The sequence below is a fragment of the Lutjanus erythropterus genome, chromosome 16, assembly GCF_056507025.1.
Source record: "Lutjanus erythropterus isolate fLutEry1 chromosome 16, fLutEry1.hap2, whole genome shotgun sequence".
In the NCBI taxonomy this organism is placed as follows: domain Eukaryota; kingdom Metazoa; phylum Chordata; class Actinopteri; order Lutjaniformes; family Lutjanidae; genus Lutjanus; species Lutjanus erythropterus.
Genome location: NC_139332.1, coordinates 4,360,822 through 4,385,852, shown reverse-complemented (window position 1 = coordinate 4,385,852; position 25,031 = coordinate 4,360,822). Strand labels below are relative to the sequence as shown.

The following is a 25,031-nucleotide window of genomic DNA, read 5'->3' as shown; positions in this document are numbered from 1 at the left end:
AGAAAGGAACCTTTTATTTGTGAAACGCTCGCGAGATTTGTACGTATTGTTTCTTATTTATCCACATTGTACAAACAAATACTATTTTATAATGTATAACTAATGTGTTAGGGTTTATGGCTCAAAAACACCCGGTTGGGCTAAGGGAGCGACCGTAATTCGGATTAAAAATATAACTCTTGCGAGATTTTGGGGGGCCTGGGTTCCCTTCTAGACACGATCGTCTTTTTCCATACGCCCAGGCTGTGATTGGCTCAGCACGGCTCTTGATTCTCATTGGTTCTCAAGCGCCTCGTTCAACGGTTGGAGTCTGCGCAGTAAGCGTAGCGCTGAATTTCAAATTTGAACGGTAGTTGTTTTTGTCCAGAGAGAAGAGGAGCCGAGAGGAGAGAAGAGAAGCTGAGAGCCGTCCTGGGAGTGTACACACAGCGGTGTACAAGACTTTTAAATCACTCAGCTGTTGAAATATTATTCGAATAGGGAGAAACTGTCCAAAATGGATCCATTTACTGAGGTGAGTCCGTGAGCTAACTTAACTAACGTTTGCTAGTTAGCTGCTGTCACGTATGTATGCTCACTAACCTGAGTTTAAGTCGAAGTAGTTAGTGACGTTAACGTTACTTGCTAATGCTAAGCTACACAATGTAATATTTTGTATTTTCGCAATGTTGTAAGACACATCTACATACAGCATGTTTACTCTCTTGGTACTTTAACGTAAGATAACGTTACCATACAGAAATATGTGGAGGTACGTGGAATCGTGGCAAATGAAAACATGTCACGTGTTGTTTCTTTGTCTTGTCAGCCTTAAGCAGCCCCAGATCTGCAATAAAAACAACAATTAGCCAGGACCTTAAACTTTTAACGGCCATATATGTAGTTAGATTTCTACATGTTAGACCAGTTAGCAAGGTTGGCAAAAGTACACGCTTTCTTAGAAGCAGAAGTAGAAGGACAGATACTTCTTTGGTAGAAGCAGAAGCGCTTATCTGACTTAGTGAAAGTGAAAATGTATAGGGGCTGATATGTTCTTAAAGTATAAAAATAAAAAGTATCCCTGAAGGACATTGCTACTGACTGAAGAAACAATGATTACTAAACTGAAATCATTCTAACTTGGAATTTAACAAATGTACTGAAAATAATGAACCTTAATTTTCCTCCAGTGTGCAAATTGGTTGTTAATGTCAGTAACAGAAGTGAAACATTATGGTCAACGTGAGAAAACACTGATGATCTCACCCCTACAGGATGACCAAAAATCTTATGTTCAGTCTCAGCAGAGGCTGGCTCTCAACGTTTTCTGAGGCAAGGCGTGCCCTTCTGGGTCTAAAAATAAGTATTGCAGTGCTGAAAGCTTCTCAGAGGCAGCTGACATATTCACTGCATGCTTTTTTTGCACTTGAGTTTCCCTCAGTCTGTTTTGTCCTGTTATCTGTCATGCTTGTGGGTGATATGCATCAATGGATGCTCCAAGGAATTGTATTTTCTACAGTGTGTGTTATTGTTCCATCCATTTAGGTTGAAATTGGCCCTGATGTTGGAAAGGCACTGCACAGTTATGCAAAGCCATAACTTTCAACAATTCCCCTTAAATGCATTAAAACTAATGTAATAAACCTGTTTCAAAAATGTAAGGAGTACAAAGTACATATATTTTTTGTTGAAATGTAAGGAGTAAAGGTAAACAGCTGTCAGAAAAATGTCAAGTAAAGTGCAGATACCTGAAAAATCTACTTAAGTACAGTAACAAGTATTTGTACTCAGTTATTTCCCACCTTTGGCAGTAAGTAAGTAAGTAATTTGGCCAGGCAGCTGCTGACTACCCAGCTCCTTCTACAGTATTATAAAATCCATATCCTTGTACTTTATCAATTCATTGAACCAAAACACACCACAACCTGTATAACGTAACATTATTCAAACGAAACAGCTTTGTCTCCATTTAAGGCAATGGTATGTGTCAGGACTGGAAATTGTCCAGCACTTGGCTGTCTTTGCTTGATTTTCTCTCTTTGCCTTGCTGTTGTGAGCTAAAACTAGGAATGATCTATTATACCTTACAACAATTCTTGTCACTCCAGTGGCCGAGCCAGTAGAGTTTGAAATTTCAAATCCTGGAACCACAAGCAGGAGTGGCTCATTCCTGAGGAATGCTGCTAAATGTGTGACTAGAGTTTTTCCACACTGCCTGGAGAAGCTGTTAGGAGCAGCTGCAGGAATGTGTTGGGGCTTGCACAGTTAACGCTCAGCACTGTAAATCAGATTGTGTGATGAGGCAGAGGGAGGGGAATGTCATGCAAAGAAAAGAGGAAGGAAAGAGGGCGAGCAAACAGGGACCTTTTTATCTCTGTGGAGGACAACTGTTGTGTGTGTCTTTGGCTGTTATGTTCCTCATTAAAATAGCCCATACAGTGACAATGTGCTGTGCCTTTTTCTGCACACAGTGCCTTTATCCAGTTGTAATCCTAGAAGATGGAGAATCAGCATATTTTGGCCTATTTGAAAAAGCCCCAGGCTAATTTTAAGGCTCACAGCAACAAGAGTCTAATTATAAAAATATCTGAGTCTCACATTCTGTCACCGTGTACAACAAACTACTGGAAGTCACAAGCTGTGCTGCAGAGCCAAAATGTACAATTAGAAGTTGTAAAAATTCTCCAACCCATTTAGGGCATTTGCTGTTTCCCCCTGACAGCAATCATGAAACTTTTGGAGATTTTTTTTGTTACTCCCTCTCTCCCCAAGCCCCCAGGAGAATGGAAGTTGTTATGGTTAATGAAGAGAAATGCAAAGTGAAGAAGTTTGCTGGATCACAAACATCTTCTCCCTTGGTAGGGATGACACAATTCTCCAATGATTTGATTTGACTTTTGATTTAAAGGTCACAATTTGATTTGATTTAGCATTTTAACCATTTCTTTTTAGCACGGAGGGCTTTGCCGATGTTAGAATATCAAATCGATTCGTAAAAATGAACATTGGTTTCATGCAGTGACAACTTTCGTTCTTTAAAAAATATGTATGGTCTCAAGTGTGATATAGCACCAGGTAGGCTGTGTAATTTTTGTTTCTTTGGACACACACTAGGCACTGCAAGTAGGTGAGGGTGGAAAGAAAAAATGCAGTGAGAATCTGCGATTCTGCTGTTGATTTCAATTAAAGCACACTTCAATCGATTTTTGATAAATACAGATATTGTGACACCCCTGCTGCTTGTCTCTGTTGAGGATCAATTTCAGTGGCAGCGTCTTTGTGTTCTTGCCTGGTCGGAAAATGCTGGAAAGATCTGGTTTGCATTATTTCTGACATCAAAGATAACAACAAATTCTTGTTATCACATTAAGGAAGTAGTGCGTTAATTTTAGCAATGGTGCAATACCACTTTTTCACATCTGATACTAAGACCACAACCTTGAGTCTCTGCAGATACTGATACCAGTCAGACTCAGGAAGGTGTGTAGGTAGGAAGTGTTTTATCCAGTGACTCCTGGTTGTTTATCAGTCTGGAAGAGAAAGAACCAGTAAGACCCATTGCTGGTGTGACTTCATCCCAGTATAAAAGTATACAGGCATAGCAGCTTCAGCTTTTGGATGGAGGAGGTCATGATGTCTTTTCACCCATGTGATTTCTGGGCGTGTAGTCTTTCTAATTATGTATCATCACATCTAATTCTTTAACAGTTTTACAACAAACGGCAGCTGCCTCATCTTGTAAAATTATATTTTAAAATGACAAACATGTAATTTGTGATACAGTTCAAACAGGACTAAAAAAAATCTCTTGTCATTGACTACAGTTATGTTTTTCACAAGTTAGCTCCCATGGCGGTACACTGGAAGGGGTGTGATTTCGCCTCGCTATAAAATATCATAAAGATGATGATTTTATTGTATCCATATAAAATAGCTGTTGGAGTAACAATTAAACAATGTCTTTTTTTGTCAAACCAGAAACTGCTGGAGCGGACCCGGGCTCGCAGAGAAAACCTGCAGAAGAAGATGGCAGAGAGACCAAATGCAGCAAACAGGTCGATGGTAAAAAGGCCACTGGCTGACACCAACAGTGTGATCAGTGAACCAGTCATTGATAAAGGTATTAAGATATTTGTTGGACTGCTGTGTGCTGAGACAGATCCTGTCAGTTTACTACCTAAGTAGCGGCTTTACTCTTTAATTATTTCCCCATCACCTCCTCTCAGTTCCACAGGGGTCCTCCAAACCTTCTCCTTCCAAGCGCAGTCGGTCAGGGGAAAATATTCAACCTGCAGCCGGCGAGGAGAACCAGGAGCCGATGATAACACGACCCATGGCCCCCCCATCAGATCCTCCTACAGACAAGAAACCCCCGGTGGGCCCGGCCAGCGTCCGACATTCCTCCTCCCTGGAGAAAACCGCTGCCCGGCCTGCTGTCCAGTCTCAGCCAGGTCAGCAGAAAGCTGTGCAACCAGAGCCAGAGAAGATGGCTGTCACCCCTGCTCCTGATGCTCCCAGCAGCAGAGATGCAGAGATGGTTTCTAGCAGTTCAGCCCTGCACAGGAACAAGGAGGAGATGTTGGAAGATCTACCTCCATCTGCTGCTGGCATGAGGTCTCGTCTACAGAGGCTAGCACAGCAGAGGAAGTGTTGGGATGGCAGCGGTAAGAATAGTTTGCTAGTCATGCTCTTTGATATGATTTTAGCTTTTCAGATAAAATATTTTAAAAATAGCAGTCAGTATTTAAAGACACAATCCATGATCAAAGTCAAAACAAAAAAGCTTCACACCAAAATAACAAAACAGGTTAAAATCTGCTATATCTGACTGACAGCAGACAGCAACCACATCAAAACTTAATGAAGTTTTTTTTTCTCTGTCTGACCGTTCCTTTTAACATCTTTAACTCCCCCCTTTATACCACTAACCCATTTGTCTTTTTTAGAGTTTAGGAAAAATATTTTGAAATTCAGCTCAGCACTCTGTGTTAAGTTTTTCTAGTCATAAATCTATAATAAACAAGTTGTTTTCTTTAGGGATCTATTCAAATTTGAAAGTTTATAATGTATATAAGAACATTATGATGGCCATTCCCATTCTCCCATATCTTATTAGATCTCAGACATTGTGGTATTGTGACATGGCATAAGTGTTTTCCTTTCCTGGTTTTAAAGGCTGAATTACTGTGAAGTGATGTAATTTTCTGAACTCAAGAGAATGTTCTGCTGTTCTATTATTTGTCTTTATCCACTTACTCATTATATCCACATTACTGATGATTATTTATCAAAAATCTTGTTGTGTTACTGTTTTGTGAAAGCACCAAAAGTCTTAACTTGGGAGACAGCTGAATTTGCGAGATCACACAAGAATCTTGCCACTTCAAGTTATCTGTTTGTGTCTGCACTAAAAGCGGTGCAGCCAATCAGTGTCCTAGGAGAGACTACTGGCAGCCATGGCCGTGGCTTTAGGTGTGTCAGAAGTGAGAGGCGTGTGTGGAAGTTAGCCTGTGTTAGATGAGATAGACAGATGGTTCATCCAATCACCTGTCAAGTGTTTTTTGAAAGTGCATGCCCTTTTCCAAACAGGCTCTGAGGACAACTTCTGTGTAACAAACCATCTGGCGAGTTAGGTCAACAGTAGTCATCCCTATAATATTGTCGCAATGTATATATCAAGGGGTTTGAGCAAAAATATTTGATTTTGTCCGTATCACCCAGTGCTGTTGTTCAGTAGGTGAATGTATAGCAATGCATCATATTTTATAAGATCATTTATGGTTGCTTCATTTGATAATTTAGGATATGTTATTTTAGAGAATGTGTATATCAAGCGAAATCCTATAGGCTGGAAATATTGAGATACAAGACATATCACCGAGCCAATTTTTTTTTTTTTTTGAGTTGACACCTTTTTATTACAGGTTTGGGGCAAAATGTAAGCATTTTTGACCACTCAAATTTATAAAAAATTATTAAATGTTTCTCCAGAATACCACATGAAGACACCAAGACCTTTAGGTCTTGAGTCATGCTGTGATTTGGTGTCAAAAACTTTTGACATTTTTTTGGCTGTTATCTTGCTATCTTATCTGTTATGTTATTGTGCATACACCTAGGGTAAACCAGCCACCCTCTGACTGATCCAGGTCTCTAGTTTGTGGTTGTGAAGTTTCATGAGGCTGTGATAATCCTAGAGGTCACTAAAGGTCATTTATACATTGAGCTCAAGTTTCAAAAAAAAGATCTCACTACAATGAAATTGTTACGATGGAGTCTATCATCACACATGGATACAACTCCTCTCACTGAATGCACAAGAGTCTCAGCTTTCCAGTCAGACCCAGTTTGACATTCAATGCTGTATAGGGACCCCAGTATGCTGGAATAATCAAATAAGTGAAAATAACATTTTAGTACAGTGGGTTTACTGCCCAAAATGCATGGGATTAGCACGAAGTGGGCATGGCTGCCTTGCAATATCCTTTGGAGCGATGGTTGTGCACATCCTCAGATTTTAAAACTTTGAGGACAGGAACCTAAACATGTGGTGAAACAGAAAGTATAACTGTAGCCATAGAATGCCAACTTTTCCCTTGCCAAAAGTTTGGATAACTTTGAAGCATTGTTTAGCTTTAAAACTGCACCTGCTACAACCTCTGGACTCCTATTTATGTATAACTTTATTAATCAAAATAAATTCAGACTGAGCTGCTCTTCCTGTCCTCAGCTGGACAAGAGTAAGCTGTCAAAGAAAGGAAAGGGCACAGCGTGCTGTAGAGCTGCAACAATTCATCGATAATTAAATTAATCACCAACTGTTAGTAAAATAATTTGTCTTAAGAAGCAAAGTCAGAATTCTCAGATTTCAGATTCTTACATGTGCGTATTTTTTGTTTCTTTATTCCTTTATGACAGTAAACTGAATATCTTTGGACTGTGAGTAAAACAAGATATTTGAGGACGTCACTGTAGGATTTTGGAAACACTGCCATTTTTTACCATTTTATGAGATTTTCAAACAAACAAGTATTAATTGAGAAAATAGCCAACCGATTCATCTACAATGATAATAAAAGTTAGTTGCAGCTGTGGTGTGCCAAAAGAAAAATGCTCCATCTGTTTTTTTTTTTTGTTTTTTTTTCTTTCTGTTGGAAGTCAACATTTGTGATTGCTAATAGTCACTGGTGCAACATCTACTCGTTCAGTTGTCTGATACTCATATCATTTGTCCCTTTTCAGAGACTTCTGATGCAGTTTCAGACTGTACTCCTCTGTCCCTGTTGAGGAAACAAGCTGAGGTCCCAGCAGCCACCGTCCCCACTGTGTCCTCAGGAACTCCTCTGGGGAGGAAAGGCAGACTGGCTAACCTTGCTGCCACCATTGGATCCTGGGAAGACGACCTGAGCCATGCTAACATTCCCAATAAGAATGCAACAGAGAAGCCTGGTACAGCTGCTTCCAAATCAGCAGTCAGAGATGCTACAGCGACTGCCAGCACCAAACCAAGTGCTGCAGGCTGTGTGGGGGTCAGTTCAACTGCAAGCAGCAAGACCACATCCAGCTCTACTCAGGTAGGTTTACCTGGAATTGATTTATTCTTTAATGTTGTTTTATTTCTTTCTGAATGATATTATATGAGCTGTCTGCTTCTGTGAATTTGGCTACTTTTTGATTTTGACCTGATTAAAATCCATTTACAGTGATTCATGACTTGGCTGCATTATATAAATATGATGGATATACATTGTGAGAACATCTATCTTGTGAATATTTTGCATCCCAGGATATTTATATTTGTTACACATTTTTTATTTGTGTATAGTCTATAGTCTATTTTTGTTTGCTTATGTCTTAGAGAAGTAAGTCTCTCTTTGTTCCTGCTTAAATAACTTTATTCCTGAATGACTCTGTAGCGATTACATTTAAAGCTACAATGATGGCTTGATTGACAGAAAATTAGCTGGCTACTATTTTGATCAATTAACTGTTTTAGTCATTCTTCAAGCAAACCTGCCAAATATCTGCTTGTTCCAAGTCCCGAAATGTGAGAATTTACTGGTTTGGTAAGCGTGTTTGTTGTTTTGTATAATTCTTGAAAAATCAAACTTAACTTTTTTTCCCATGGAGAAGAAAACCTACACACTGTTACAAAATGGCTTAGGATTACAGAAAGTCAAAAAAAAAAAAAAAAGCTTTATTTGACTGAGTTTGTGAACTCAGTGAAAACAGCCGGCATGAAATTATGAAACACAAAAATGCACAAAGCAATGATAAATGTCAGTAACAATGACAAACTTTGTTCTGTTTTGTTTTTATTCTTTTCAGTGCTGGAACTCATGGGACGATATAATGATTGGTCAAATTTGTGGAAAAATAATGGTGATTAGACAAAATTGCAAGGTTGTGCAGAATTCCTGCTCATTGGTTGAATTTGCGTTAATTGTTGTAATCGCAGCTTCCTAACAGGAGGCTGCAATTGTGTTCTTGTAGCAAACTAGTTGGTTGCATATTTAAGCTACTAGTACAGATGGAAATAATTGCCAGGCTTGATATGTTTTTTGCTCAGTGATGAGCTATTAAGAGTGCAACTTTTCAGCACCAGTTCTAATGGGACATACTGTTGAACAATAGTCCAGGTGGCACAGAATTAAGCATGCTGCGTTAAGTTTCTTAAATCCTTAATTGTAGGATAGGAAGAAGTCTGACTTGGGCCAGTTTTACTGAAAACTTTGTCAACGTGCTCACCCAAAATAAATTTATATTGTATAATAACACAAGACTTTGTTTTGAACGCCCAGGCAGACCCCTTGATAACCAACTTGTACTGAATATACCTTATGAATAAATGGATTGTATGTCTTTTTGCAGGCTGTGTATTCTCCAGTGAAATCCAGCCATGTGGTTTTCCCAAGCCCTCAGAAAGCTGACATCCCTGAAACCAGACCGGCACTCAAGTCAGTAACCAGTCCTCAGAAGAATTCTAACCAGGGGATGAACTTCCCCTCAAGTCCCCAGAAAAGCACCATTCAGCGATCAGCCTTACCGTCCAGTCCCCTGAAGTCTGTCCCTTCGTCCTCAACATCAGTGCCTCAAAGCCCCTTGAAGAATCAGGCAGTCTCCAGGGGTCTCACCCCTACCTCCAGCCCCCAGAAGCCAGAACTCCGTGCCAAACCCGCCATCACTAGTGCTTCTGCTCCCCAGGAAAAGGTCGCTGCTGGAGCACCTGGTGAGTCGTGTTGCACTTCATTTAAGAATTATTTTACAAGACTGGATGAGGAGTGATGACCCAGTTCTTCACATGTGCTCTGTCACAGTTGCTGCATTACTTGGGCAAACATATTAAGTAATTGCTTTTCAAACTGGGGTCCCAAGCAAAAGGAGGAAATTTTTTACATGAAATCTCATAATTTGAAAGTTGGAACACCAAGGGCCGTTTTCATTCATTGTAATTTATAATGATCCCTGTTTTACTATAAATACTCTATTATTGTCAAACCAAAAAAATCCTTCCTTAAGACAAAATCCTCTCAAATTGGGTCAGACCTGTGGTCTAAAGCAAAGTTCACACTATAGGATTTTAGCCCTCATTTTCTACTCACTGACAGTTTTTGGGGATTCCCAAGAAAAGGCCCCAGATCAGAATGAAATTGCCACATGTTTCTGTGAGCGACGATGGCTATGTGTGAACTGTACAGAGACACAATCCAAGAACTTGCGGATACCTGAAAGATATCAAGCAGATTTAGTATGTGGTCGTGTGAGGGACGGGTTAGGGTCAGGTAAAAAAAATAACAAGACCACAGTTTTTGAAAACATAGAAATGCCCGTAAAGGCTGTCCATCAATCAACCATTTTTACTCAGATATGTTCCAGGAGCTCCTCACTGAACACTTCCATTGTTGTGTTTTCAAATCATCTGGCCTGTTTACGAATTAGGAACGTGATGTCCTTGTTGGTGTTGTTTGTTTTATTGCTATAATTATCCTTAATTGATTTTTTTACGAGCATAGTGTTTTCATTCATGTTTGATGTGATTAGTTTCCTCCCCATGTTTCAAAGAATATGTTATGAAAATATATGTACATCTACAGGTGTAAAATCTTTCCTGGAGCGCTTTGGAGAGAGATGCCAGGAGCGGAGCAACCAGAGCTCCCCAGCAAGCAGCACCACCCATGTCAAGACTCCCACTGTAACTCCATCAGTCACACCAAACACCAGACTGGTCCAGGAGAGGCTCAGAGCTGCCCATGCTGCAAACACAGCCACTGCTGATCTCACCCAAAGACAGAAGCTGGTAGGTTCATGTCCGATATTACAGTGCATTCTTTTATTGTTTGGTATCACAAGAGCAAAATGAGCATTTAAAAAAATCCCCCTAATTTCAGGAGCGGGAGTCCGAGCTGGCTCAGATTCGCAATCGCTTTCAGAAGGGGAATAATATGTGGAAAAACAAAGATGAAGCAGCAGAAACCAATAAAAACACAGACATCAAGGTGGGCTAAGAAGCAACTGACACACACAAATGTTTGACATAAAATAGTCATGTTGTCATACGAGATGAAAGATTAAATTTAATTTATGTCTTTTTTAGGAGCAACTTCACAAGCCTGTGGAAGCTGTGGTTGCCTCATGGGAGCCACAGGATGAACCCACAGCGCCCTCTACTGATAGTACAGATACACCAACAAAGTGCACTCCTCCAGGTATCAATTATGTTTCAGACTGATGATTGAACAGTTTTAGTGATCAGCTGCAAACACTGGCAGCTGTTGCTTTGGGTTCTTTGATGCACAAATTTCACTTGACTTAAATATTTTCTAAAGTATTTGTAAAGTTAGGAATTACCATCCCAATGTGTGATCCTGGCTGAACTAAAGGCAACACCTTTACTACTCACCAGATGGTGCTACCAGCCGTATTTTGCTCATGAGTCTACCTGCTGCAAGATTTTAGAGACTTTTTCTGACAAGAATCTATTTTTATCTCTGACATTTGCTTGAAATTTCTAGCATAATGTTGAGTAGTTCTTTTCCTGCCTGAAGTGTGTCAATATTTCTGTTTCACTTGACTGAAAAAAGAGGGTGTTGAATGTTAAATCAAGTTTTTAAAGAGTTTGTAAGCATTATGAGAGGTGAGCTTCAATTTGTTGATAAGATGGGAAAATATGTTGTCCTCTAACTTAAATTATATTAAATAATAGGTCATGAGTTGCTGGTTTCACCTCCAGCCTCAACATCCAGTCCTCTGAGGGTGGTCGCCCCTCCCGTAGAGAAAACAACTGATGAGACTCCAGAGGACGAGGAGGTGGTCAGGGAGATAGAGATGAACGTGGACCAGTCCATCAACTCTGCAGTTATCAATGAGCTGTTTGATGGAGTCCTGGAGCAGAGTGAAGATCAGAATGATGAGGATGAGGACGAGGAGGAAGATGCTTTGAATATCTCCTCCATGTCCCTCCTCACTCCACTAGCAGAGACTGTGGCTGCTGTGGTGAAGAGTCCAGAGAGAAGACTGATGGTAGGCAGCAACATGATGTCTCTCTCTACCACTTAGAAACCCCAGTTCCAAAACTGTTGGGACGCTGGTTAAAACACAAATGAAAACTGAATGCAATGATTTGCAAATCCTTTTCATAGTTGAAAACAGTACAAAGACAAGATATTTAATGTTCAAAGTGATAAACTTTGTTTTTTGTAATTATAGACCTTTCAAAAAAGGACAGCAGCAACAAAAGACTGTCCAGATAGTCCAACAGTGTAAGAATGCTTTTCAACACAAAACTGAAGGATTTTTTTATTTAATCTACAATCCATAATATCATTAAAAGATATAAATAATAACATAAAGGACACTACATGGGCTCAGGAACACTTTGGAAACCGTTGTCAGTAAACAGTTTGTCTCTACATCTACAAATACAAGTTAAGACTCTACCATGCAAAGAGAAAGACATATATCAACAACATCCTGAAACACTGCAGACTTCTCTGGATCTGAGCTCATCTGAGATGGACTGACACAAAGTGGAAAAGTGTCCTGTGGTCTGATGAGTCCACGTTTCAGATTGTTTTCACAAATCATGGACGTCTTGTCCTCCAGGCTGAAGAGAAAAGGACCATCCAGATTGTTACCAGCACTAACTTCAAAAGTCAGCAGCTGTGATGGTATGTGGATGTGTTAGTCCCCTTGGCATCATGGGTAACTGTCACATCTGTTCTCACATGCTGCCATCCAGACGACGTCTTTTTCAGAGATGTCCCTGCTTAATTCAGTGAAACAATGCCAATACACACTGTGCACATATTCCAACAGTGTGGCTTTGTAGTAAGAGAGTTCAGGTACTAGACTGACCTGCCTGCAGTCCAGACCTGTCTCCTACTGAAAATGTGTGGTGTATTATGGGCACAAAATACAACAACAGGGACTGTTGAGCAGCTGAAGTCGTATATCAAGCAAAAATGAGAAAGAATTTCACTTTCTAAACATCAACAATTAGTGTCCTCAGTTCCTAAATGAGAGTTGTTAAAGAAAAGGTGATGTATCACAGTGGTAAACATGCTCCTGTCACACTTTTTTTTGGAACGCTTTACTTTTTCGTATATATACACTCATTCTGATGCCTGCAAAGTTAATCAGTTTGTCAGTGTCCATCAGTATAAATGAAAGTTTTTGCAAATCATTGCATTCTGTTTTTATTGTACAGTGTCCCAGATTTTTGGAATTGGGTTTTGTACATGCATTTACATGTCATGTACATTTTTGTACATGTCAAAGTTACACTTGAGACTTTTCTGAGTGAGGCTTAAAAACATTTTCTTCATGTCTTTGTGTAGACGTCAACTCCAGCCAGCTCATTCATTGTAAAGAGCAACACTCCAGATGCTGTTCCCAAATCTAGCAAGTTCCAGAGAACTAACATGATACGCACTGCCTCCTCAGACAGCATCGAGGCCTCAGATGAGGACCACAAACTGCCCTACAGGTAAGCAGAGTCTTGACCTACATGTTCTATATGTAGCATTCTGATGTATTAAAGATAGCTGTCCTTGGGGCGCCCCTATAGCTCAGTCGGTAGGGCGTGCGCACCATGTATTGAGGCTGTTAGTCCTCTGCAGCGGCCGCCGGTTTGAATTCCGCCTGCGGCTCATTTGCTGCGTGTCATCCCCTCTCTCTTCACCCCCCTTTCCTTGTCATACCTTCAGCTGTCACTATCAATAAAGGCAAAAAGCCCCCCAAAAATATCCTTTAAAGATAGCTGTCCTTGTTGTTGCAGCAAATGTGTTTCTCATATGTATTTGCTTGTTTCTCTGTGTGTCTTAGCATTGATGCTTACAGGTCCACCAGGGTGAAAGAGACCGAGAGACCCAATCTGAAGCAGGTGATTGTGAGAAAAGAGGATGTTTCTCAGAGAGCGGAGGAGCCCAGAGGATCCAGTCTCTTCAGTATCAAACAGAAGATGAAGGTTTGAAATAAACACTTTGAACTTTCATTGCGAGTACATTTTCTGAAAATACACGATTCTAGCGGCAGAATGTATCAGAAACAAATTTCAAACAGCTTATCTTTCTGTTGTGTGTGTAGATTCTGACCAATGAGATGAACCTGCAGCAGACAGTCATTCATCAGGCCAGTCAGGCTCTCAATTGCTGTACAGATGAGGAGCACGGCAAAGGATCCCAGGTGGAGGCTGAGGCACAGAGGCTGCTGCTGGTGGCAAGTGAGTTCATCCAGACAATACATGACTTGTACTGAGCACACTTAGACGTAGAAGTTATTTATTTGTAAAACTAACTGTCCTTGTAAATGCCTTATTGTATTCCTATTTATTAAAATTTCTAAATCTAGCCATCACATTCATTTTAGGGTTTAATATTTAAAAACACAATTCATCCCCCCAAAAAACATACTTTTGCTCAATCCATTGAACTAAAAGTTGCAGTTTTGGAGATATCGGCCGTGGAGATGTCTGCCTTCTGTCCAGTACAATAAGAACAAGGCCTGTGGATTATCTTGAGTAACTGGGTCATGATTTCTGGAAAGAGGCTTGTAACGGTCATCAGTAGTAGACAAAGAGGTGTTGGTGGCCATTGGCTCTGGAGCGGAGGTGTGTAGGTGACGGTGAGGGGTGTGTGTGTGTGTGTGTGTGGGGGGGGGGGAGAACTCCAGTAACCCCCCCCCGTGGCAACACTAGCTGATCGCTACTGGCTTTCCTGTTGAGTTTTTCAGATGTTTCTTAATCTGTTTTGGTGCTCTGAGCACTACAAGTCAAGTGCCATTTAGTACCATTATATTGGAGAGAAGGCAAACATCTATATATCTCCAAAACTCTGCAACACACACCAAAACTATCTAGCTGGATAAATACAATAAAGATAAGATAAGATAAAACAGGTTAGAGGAGAAATATGTATTTTTGATTTTGGATGAACTGTCATATTAACTAAGAATCAGCATGTGACATTTGAGAGCACAGTTGTACAAAAACAATTAATACTGCAACTAAAAGTGCTAATACATACAAAGTATTTGTACTTGGTTGCCTCCCACATCGGACCTCTACAGCTTGTCTTTATATAATTTAAGCCATGTATATGTAGGCTATGGCAATTCCTAGTGGTAGTATCAAAATTTTCCTTCTTGTTTCTTTCGACATTCTTAGCTGAGAGGAGGGAGGCACTGAAGGCGGAGCTGGACCGTCTGAAAGGAGACCCAACAGGCCAGAAAAAGGCCCCTGCAGCTCCTGAACCTACAGGCACGTCTGCCTCCAAGGGCTCCATCACCCTGCAGGAGTTACGGCTGCCTCTCAAGGCAGACTTTGTCTGCTCCACTGCAAACAAACCAGGTACACCCACAATTCAGACTTGCGTCTCTGCAATTGATGTGTTAGGAATCACAATAATAAAAACTCCATTTTAGTTGGATGGATGTTTTTAAGGGGATTTAGTCACAATGTGATGTTTATCAATCTTACTGTGTCTTTTGATGATTTTAGATGCGACCAAACATTCCTTCTTCATCATGATCCGTGCTGGAGCAGAGAACACTGTGGCTACACCGTTAGCCAGCACACACAGAGGCCTCAGTGGAGACACCCTCGCCTTCCCCACCAAGTTTACCATGTAAATCACTCACTCAGTAAAACCAACACACTTCAAAGTTTTTGATAACGACTGATTATGATTGTGATTCTGACTTTGTTTACCTTTGACATTATGATGCTTACTGTGATAAAAATTGACTTTTTAGATTAAATTTAAACTAGTCTATATTGAACAGGGAATAGATCAAACTGTGTCTGATTTGTGTTAATCACGACTGTTGAATATTGATAAATACCTCTCTTCTTCTTCACTTTCAGCTCTGATGTCTCCAGTAATTTTGAGATTGATATTGAGGTTTACGGCCTGGTGAGTGTCCTCCGTCATGGTTTATTGATACCAAAATAATGATTCTCTGTACACATGCACTGTATTTTCTGGATTACATTTTCATCTCATAAGGAAAACTTTCTTGCATCTTTAAAGGGACTGGTCATCCCACAATCAAAAAAATGTTTTTTTCCCTTTGGCCTGTGGTGCTGTTTTATCCATTTTTTTAAATTTATTTATTTATTTATTTATTTTTTTTTTGGGTGTGAGTTGCAGAGATCTTGGAGATATCGGCCATAGAGACATCTGCCTTCTCTACAACATAATGGCACTCAGCTTGTGGTGCTCAAAACAACAAAAAGAATACATTTGAAAAGTTGAAAAACAGTGTCTCTTTCCAGAAATCATGACCCAGTTATTCAAGATAATCCACAGACCTTGTTGTGAGTAGGAACTACTTTCTTTCTAGTAGAAAAGAAAGTAGTTCTGGCACCTCGCACCAAACTATCAAGATGGATAAACAGCACTACAGGTCATGAGAAAAAAATATGTATTTTTGATTTGGGGTGAACTATCCTTTTAACAGATGCTGCACCCCTGAACTTTCCACAGACATTCATGTCTTTTGGAGTTTTCCTGATCTGCATCTTCTTTTTAGGTGCAAATGAAATCTGAAAGTCTGGGAAACTCAGTTCTGTGATATCTTGCAGATGCAGATCTGTTGATTACATGATTTTTAAAAAAAATTCAAGTGTAAGATAATAGGAAAAATGTCTTGTAACAAATTCATTATCAGCAACCAGTAGAAACTGCTCCGTACTCACTTAATTTTTTCCCCCTCAGTTTACTTCTATATAATTTCCAGTACTGAAGAGTATCTGCAGTTACTGATGACCTATTTTGGATAGCTGGTGTTTTTAGTGTTGAGTTGCTATCTAAAATGACTGGCTGACTACAATCGTGTGCCTTTATTGCTGACATCCACAGGTGCAGAAGCGTGAGGAGTGCAGTGACAAGAAGAAGAAACCAAGCAAGTCAAAGGTAAAACCTCACACTAAATGTTAAATACATTATCAGGCAATGATGGAACATGCTTTAATACTTAAAAAAGTGTGTGTGTGTGTGTGTGTGTGTGTGTGTGTGTGTGTGTGTGTGTGTGTGTGTGTGTGTGTGTGTGTGTGTGTGTGTGTGTGTGTGTGTTCAGATGATCTGGAGACAGGTTCATGAGGCCCATGATTTGTGTATGTCGGTATGAACAGTTTCTGTATGAGCTCGCTCACATGTTGGTGGGTGTGCACTGTGTGGGCACATGACGTTTGAATAATGTCACCACTGTCAAACTTTGTCTACACAGCTCTGGGTGCTCATTTCATTTAGTGGAGAGTAATGTTTACTGGTCAGCAACATACAAAACCTCAGACACATTTTTCAAGTAAAATCTATTCATTTCTTTACTTTCATCTTTCTAGGCTATCACTCCAAAGAGATTCCTCGCCATCACTGTAAGTATTTGACTTTTATTTTCTATTGCCCAGCAATAATATTTTAGAAGAATTTTAAATCAAAATGTAACTTCTCATCTTCCTGCAACTTGCAACAAACTTGGTTTGTAATTTCTTTAATTTTTTTCTTGCAGAAAAGTGTCCAAACACCAGGTATGTCAAAACATAAGATTGATCTAAAACAATTTGAACAGTTAAAGGGATAGTCTGGATTATTTATGTGGGTTTATGATGTACTCAGTCATAGTAAGTGTATTACCTACAGTAGATGTTGGTCAGCAGTCCCCATTAGCTCCTGTGCTCAGGTTGAAAACCCTTTTTTCAGGACACAACACATTTTTCACCATGTTTTAAAATAATATATTGTCAAAAGCCTCTGGCAATCACCATCTATTAATGTTCACAATAAAGCAAGGAAAAAGTTGGGCCTAAAATTGGTCTCTACATATATGTAAATTAGCAAATATTCAATTAAATGTTTTACTTAATTTACTAATTATTAATTAGTGAAATAATTTAATTAGGGAAAAAAAACATTTATAAAAACATTTTCCTTATATTCCTGAATGTTGCCCGGACTTAAATATCTACTGCCTTCTAATTAAGATGAGCCATTCAATAGAGTCCTCTTATAGTACTGTGCTGGGTTAGACTGCTATGTGTTATCATCCATGTAAATTATTGGTACTTAAGTTTAAAATATATTTTTCTTGAATGTTTGTCCTTGAAAAATGTGTCTTTACAAAAGAGTGGCAATCATGAGTATGGGTCAAGCTCTAAAACCATTTAATCCCACACTTAACATAATGCAACTGGAATATGTCTCTTGGTCACCCTCTCTGCTCAGTGAACACTCCACTACTTTGAAACCTGTCTGCTGACATCATTGGGGTTATTTGCTAAGATTTTACAGAGAAGATGCTATACAATAGTTTACACTGGCTCAGTAGCACTCACCAGGACAAGTAAACCAATCAGTGAAGTGTCACTTTAAGATTCATACAAGGTACTGATGGTCTCTTTCTTTCTTTGTGTAGTTGTGGCCAGTCCAGGGGGCCCCAATGCTGTTCGAACTAGTAACTTCGTCCTGGTTGGATCACACAAGCTCACCCTGTCCTCTATTGGGAAAAACAAATTTTCTCTGGAGAAGGTACAGAAGCCACTAATGTCACCTCTTCATCTTCCCTTCGTGGCTTTTTTTTCCACACTTGCATGACAGTTTTCTTTTTGTCTGCAAACTCTTCTTCATGCTATATTGGTTCTTAGTCATGTGTTTGTGTCCAGGCTTTACAGAGACTCACAGTAACCCTGTCTGTTCTCTGCCTGTGATCTCATTCTCCTGCCTTACTATCTTTCTTTTAGATCAGATTTGAAGGAGAACTACTCAGTGGCATGTTTCATACCAAGGTTACTACTTGTCCCATTGTGTTTCTTGTATTGTGTTTATGTGGGAAGGAGGGTGAACACACCATAACAGCACTAACATTATAAGCTTCTTCTGATCACAAAGCTCTTCTCACCGAGGATATAAATCTTTTTTCAGCTGTGTTGTTATCTTAACAGAAACTTACACTGTAACCTTTAATTAAAAGCATGTCAGGTAACTTTAACGTTTTTTAAATTGTGAACGTGATGCCTGAGCCTTTTGTAAACCGTCTGTACTTTGGCTTGAAGGTGCCATTCTTGTGCCCCCTGGAGGGCCACATCTACCTCAAGATGCAGTGTGAAGTCGGCTCAAAGGTGGAGGAGAGGGGCTTCCTGGTGAGTGACAGCACATTAGATCACCACCACAGATGAGGCAGCCACTGGTTTGCTGATACAAATGTTCTGTCATTTGATTTTCAACCCCCCAGACGATGTTTGAAGATGTGAGTGGATTTGGAGCCTGGCACAGGAGGTGGTGTGTCTTATCAGGATACTGCATCTCCTACTGGACCTACCCAGACGACGAGAAGCGCAAGGTAACTGAGCTCTTCTACAGTTGTTATACAGCTTCTGCATTTTATTTAGTTTTCATAGACTTCTGCTGGATGATCAAGAAAGACTGTAGTTGTTGCTATTTGCTCTGCAAATTGACCCAAATCAGAAATATTTCATTGGTCCCAGGGGGAAATTGTGTTACAGTTGCTTCCATTCAAAAGCATACATATATATATGAATATAGAAAGTATAAGATTGGAAATAGAAATTGTATGTTATAAAATATGTGCATTTTACTATTATATACAACAATACAGAAAAAGGGGGAGTTAAACAACATTGGCACACTTAATAGTGTAAAACAACAGTATTGCTGAAGAAATATTAGTCTCCATCAACTTTATGACATCCCATATATTAATATTTTTAGATATTTATACATGAGGCTTCTATCCAAGACAATGCTAATGTCGTAATGTGACTTTTTGTGACTTGATAATCCCTTAAAGTTGCTTCTTAAAGAAATGTGACCAAGAAATGTAGTGACCAGGATATTTTACAGTGCTCCCCAGTGCTCTCTGGTGGACAAACTGTGTAATGGAGACTGATATGGATCACATGGTATATTCTAATTACACTTAACAACATTGTTTAAGTATAAAACAACTTGAAAGTTATCACAGAGTTACTTTGAGACTTGTACATTTAAAAATGCTTAAGTGAAAGAACAAGAAAGTAATGACAGATATAGACCTATGTATTTTAACAAAAGAAAAAAAACTTGCTGTTTTAAACAACTTTCATTGGCATTTATGTAAAGATTAACAAGTTTATGAGGTGCACTTAAATGAACCATGGAGTCCTTGTTGGTTCCCATGCACTTTGCCAAACAAAGTGATGTAGATTTCAGGCTTTATGAGGTGCACCTGCACGCACCATGAACCTGTCATGCATGCGCATGTGTTGCGTCTTTACTGTGCTTTGTTGTCATATGTCCTCTGTTGTGTGCGACTAAGCATAGTTTTTTTATTACATGGCTATTTTTGTGCAAACATTTACCCACAATTGTGATGGTGAATTATGTGCCAAATGGAAAATCTACCCGCATTTGTCTCTTGGTGGGTGTTAATTTTGGACCCTGCTGCCTTGTCATCTGGTCAATAAGATTAGATTTAGAATGAATATCATCCGATAATGACTGACCAACAAATACCCATGGTTACCAATATATCTGATAAGCTGGCAATTTTTTGGTTATGCTGATGTATCATGTTGGCCACAACATAACCACGTCTCAAACAGAGTGATCAAAATTTAGTGTCTTCCCTGAGACTCCCTGTCCTGTTTAGCTTGGCAACATCTGATGTTGATTTGTTTTACTTACAAAACTCATCTGTAAATAGGGAGTAACTGCTGTGCTGTGGCTGGCAAGCCAGAGTAGAACAAGCTCTATCTTACATCGGTATGCTGTTCTGTGTCTGTTCAAGCATGTGCATGGGCGATGCGGCACAGTACCATTCCAGTGAGAGTGGAAATTGAAATGGAAGAGAGCGGCACTAACTGAACAGCTCATTTGAAATAAAGACAAAGTAGTCTTGCATAGTAAAGTTAGCACTGTCACCCTACAGCAACAAAGTCCTGAGTTCGAATCCTAGTTTAAACTTGGCCTTTCTGTGTGGAGTTCGCATGTTCTCCCTGTTTTTACATGGGTTTCCTTTAGGTTCTCCAGTTTCCCCGACTGTGAAAATCATGTCAGTTCTCCAGTCAGTACCTGAGTGCCCACTGCTCCTAATAACAAGATGTGTTAAATCGAGACAACAAATCAGTTTAAGGAATCATGCCCAACGATGTGTCTGTGACATGGAGGCCAGAACCGTTGGATGTGCAGTTGAGGGCAGTTGCCTCTGCAGAGTCCATTAATTCCTGATAATGGGCACCTTGATGTACATTATCCAGTTAATACCATGGTGACTGGCCAAAGGAAGAAAAATTAAGACCAGTAATTTAGTAAATTTAGTCGTCACAAAATGTGTCATTGTAACATTTTGTAGCTTTTGTTGCTGTTTTTGTTATTGTTGTGGTTGTTGTTTTCTTTTTGTATGTCTACATTGACATAAAAATATAAAGAAGAAAACAAAACATTAATTTATATATTCATGTGTTTTTGCAATCAAAATCTGAAGATGACATGTTTACCTTCTCTAAGACATTTGAAGCATGGCATTAGAAGCATTACCTTTACATCTTACAGCACACTATGCACTGGAAACAATAGTCCTCACCTCTTCATAGAAACTCCAGCTAGAGTGGAGAAATGTACATGATCGCTAATTCGTTGTGTCAACTAAAACATCTCCAAACCAGCACAAATGTGACAATTAACAACATAAACCCTGATTTTCTGAACAAACACATCACAAACGCCAACAGAAAGTAACATCTGTACATTTAAAAACACCAACAAAATGTAACATTTGTATTTTGGAACATAAAATAGTAAACTTAAACTCTCAGCAATGCATCATGAGCAGATACATTTTATCGTCAGTACACATGAACCTCACAAGTCTGAACCCTACAGCGCCCCACAATGGTTGAAGGAAGCCGTGAACATTAAACAAGACTCCCAGATGGTGAAAAACTCCCAAACACAGTCCAACAGTTCACAAGACAGAGAAATTTTCACCACTAAACTAAAGTTAAGTTTCAGCCTCATATAACCTTACACATAATAATAATGATACTGATGATGACAATAGGCCTACTTTTTTCCTCCACACAGAAAATCCACGGCAATCGATAGTCGCAGATCGATAAGCAGAATGGCATTGTTATCAATAAAATCTTATCAGTTTCCATCCATATTACCATCCCATAATGTTGTTATGCAATGGAAACACTGCAGGACAAACTAGATATGACATGTCAACAGGAGATACTTCTTACCCACTCAGCCTTGAACTTTCATACCTAATGTTTGTGTTGTCCCCTTTTTCTCCTCCTCTGTCAGAATCCCATTGGTCGCATCAACCTGGCCAACTGCACCAGCAAGAAAGTGGAACCAGCCAACAGAGAGTTCTGCGCTCGACCCAACACATTTGAGCTCATCACAGTTCGACCACAGAGAGAGGACGACAGAGAGACACTTGTCAGTCAATGCCAGGACACTATGTGTGTCACCAAGTAAGTTCCATACATATATCCTTACATGTCTATTTAATAAATGTGTCTGTAAATCACAGTAACACCGAGTGTCTTTGTGCGCAGGAACTGGCTGAGTGCGGACACTAAAGACGAGAGGAATCTGTGGATGAAGAAACTGAACCAGATTCTGGTGGATCTGCGTATGTGGCAACCAGACGCCTGCTACAGGCCACAGTAATCTCTGCACTGCGTCACAAGCAGCCCTTCTATCTACTGGACTGTCAGTATCAGTGACACATGCAATTACTAAGTGCAATACAGTCTGAGAACAGTTGAATATTTCTACTTGTGGATGTTTTACAGGAGTTGGTAAGCAAACACACAAGTTCTAGATGAGAGGAGAGTAAATAAAGCCATACATTTGAAACATTTCAGGACAGTATTTTGTGTAGGAGTGGGGAGGACATTTGGCACTGTATTTTCTACATTTCCAGACTGGTTCGATACTCTTATGTTTTGGGGGATTGTTGAGTTTCCGCATTATTATGTTAATGCAAATATTTAGACAAATTGACATATAATGCATGGCTTTAAATTATTTGGTTTCAGTGCTGAAATCAGTATATAAATGATGAATATTGATTTAAAGCACCACAGTTTTCTCTCATTTTATCCTGCATGACAGCACACAATTCTACTGATTTATATCTTTGGCAAGTTTTTACTTTATATATTAGCTTTTATAACTTGTGGCAGGACTTTCACATGTGTCTTCATTGTCATGCACAGATTTTTGACACCAGCTTTTATTCTATTTGTACTGTTTGTTCAGTGTTTTTGTTATTGTTTGAGTGTTGAATTTGGATAAGTGGAGGTAAAGTCTCTTGCATACTCTACGCTACACTGATTGATATTTGAGTTGTAAATCCAACAACTGCATATTGGCCAATACATTTTTTTTTATATAAGGATCCCATTTTTGATAATACAGACTTGTGACCAACTGATGTACAAATCAGAACATTTTACCGTACAGAAATAAAGTTGTCAGTGCTCTCTGGATAAACTATGTGACAAGGTTGTTAAAGGCAAGGCTAGTTTATTTGTGTAGCACATTTCAACAAAAAGGTAATTCAAAGTACTTTGCATAAACCATAAAAAGCATCAAGACAAAGTGCAAAAGGAACATAACAAAGCAAAAATATATAAAATAACATTTCCACACAATTAAGAATTAAATAGGAAATAAAATGAGAAAAAACAGGGAAGTAAAAGTTAGAATGCAGTTTAAGTTATTAATCCAAAGTCTCAGATTTTGTTTAATGAAAGGCAGAAGCAAACAGAACCGTCTTCAGCCTTGAATTGAAAGAAGAAGAAGAAGGAAGTTGCAGCAGACCTGCAGTTTTCTGGCAGTTTGGAACACCTCGTGCTATCTGTACGAGTTTATTCCTAGTTGGTATATACTTTGCAGCACAATCTCATATTGAAGCATGTAATACACCAGAGGATGCAATGTCAGTGCCAAGTTTTGGCTCACCTAGGTCTGAAAAGTACACTTGTGTAAGAAGGTGCAGTAAGAGCAGGGGGAAATAATGAGAGCAAAGGACAGACGAAGTACAGAGAGTGAGAAAGTGCGTGGGTGGAGGCCGGGGTGGATGGATGGGTCAAACACAGGAGACCAGGACTCCAGTCCTGTGTGAGACAAATGGTGAAAGTAGATGGTTGTAAGGAAGTACTTATTTAAACCCAAACCATCATGTTTTCCTGAATGTAAGCAAGTACTTTTGTTGCCAAAACTAAACAGTGACCATCACCTGAAATGTTTCTCAGGAAGCTTTAATTTGAAAGTCTAACTGGACGTTGCAAATCTGTTACTGCTAATTTGATAGCAGAGTGAGAATGCGTGTACTTTTCACACCTAGGCATGGCAAAACATGACAATCATTGTAGTTAGCCTTGCTAGCTATCACCAGAAATATTAACTATATTTTATTAATGCACAACCCTGGCTAATGGTTGCCTCTATGATGTTATGCAGCCAGCCACTACTTGCTGAGCTGCAGCACAAACAGTCGGGCACTAATGCCTCGATGTAACCAGCCTGTTGGAAAGTAAAGCTGATGTCTGGTAAAACAGTGCAGTTTGGCAGTATTTTGATCTAGAAAATGAAATAAGATGTTATGTGAGCTGTCAGAATAAACACCTATATAACCACTCAGCCAACATATAGTAGAGCTGCAACGATTAATCGACTATTAAATTTAATCAGACTATTTTGATAATTGATTAATCATTTTGAGTCATTTTTTTAAGGAATAAAAAGTCCAAATTATGTTTGTAGCCTCTAAAATGTGAATATTTTCTGGTTTCTTTACTCCTCTCTGACAGTAAAGTGAATATCTTTGGGTTGTGGACAAAACAAGGCATTTGAGGACGTCACTTTTGGCTTTTGAAACACCAGAGACCAAACAACTAACTGATTATTTGAGAAACTAACCAACAGATTAATTGATAATAAAAATAGTCATTAGCTTCAGCCCTAAAGTAATGTGTAACTGCTTTTTGGACAGGCATGTGGATGTTAACCTGCAAGAAGAGCATGCTAACATTAGCCACTCCCTGCAAGCCATGACATTGTTTACAGCCCCCAAGTGCTTACTTACTTTTAGTGACTGACTAGTCTTAATTTAAATTTCTGTACTTAAATATCCATACTGTCATGGTGGATCGATTACATGCTTTGACGTGATACAGAGATGGCTGACGCAGACGCATTTGTTTAAAATTATAGGCTTTACTCCATGTCTGATGGAAAAACAAAAAAATGTCTCATGTACACAAAGAAAGCTATTTGGTTCCAGCATCATATTTGATTTTTCAGTGTATGAAGCGATGGCCACCAAAAGCCCATACTTTGCAGCTGCTCATTAAGCAGTAATATGTGAAATATGTGGTTTTACTACATATTTAGCTAGTGTTGCTTATGGAGAGTATGTAACAGACTTTACAGGGACCCTGCAGGTGTTGGTAAATATAATTTCAGAGTTTTCACTTGTGTATGAAGTAAGAGACGATGCTTTCATCATGTTGATAATGAATACAAAGTTACAACAAC

The 25,031-nt window shown here is 39.3% G+C and overlaps 1 protein-coding gene across 4 annotated transcripts; it reads left to right on the top strand.

Annotated features, from left to right (window-relative positions):
- Positions 1–356: 356 nt before the first annotated feature.
- On the top strand, positions 357–25,031 carry anln (anillin, actin binding protein). 4 transcript variants are annotated; one of them, XM_084738783.1, is made up of 25 exons: positions 357–514; positions 3,958–4,099; positions 4,206–4,643; positions 7,222–7,553; positions 8,851–9,208; positions 10,074–10,276; positions 10,368–10,475; positions 10,574–10,685; positions 11,183–11,499; positions 12,816–12,964; positions 13,303–13,444; positions 13,564–13,699; positions 14,642–14,824; positions 14,975–15,101; positions 15,341–15,389; positions 16,338–16,391; positions 16,555–16,599; positions 16,820–16,852; positions 16,987–17,005; positions 17,890–18,002; positions 18,215–18,259; positions 18,527–18,613; positions 18,706–18,813; positions 21,783–21,955; positions 22,040–25,031. In XM_084738783.1, exons 1-25 carry the CDS (start codon positions 497–499, stop codon positions 22,152–22,154), a joined length of 3,606 nt encoding a protein of 1,201 aa, XP_084594909.1. In that variant the 5' UTR covers positions 357–496; the 3' UTR covers positions 22,155–25,031. The 4 variants fall into 4 exon arrangements, with proteins under 4 accessions (XP_084594909.1, XP_084594910.1, XP_084594911.1 ...); XM_084738784.1 differs by lacking the exon at positions 16,555–16,599; XM_084738785.1 differs by lacking the exon at positions 18,215–18,259.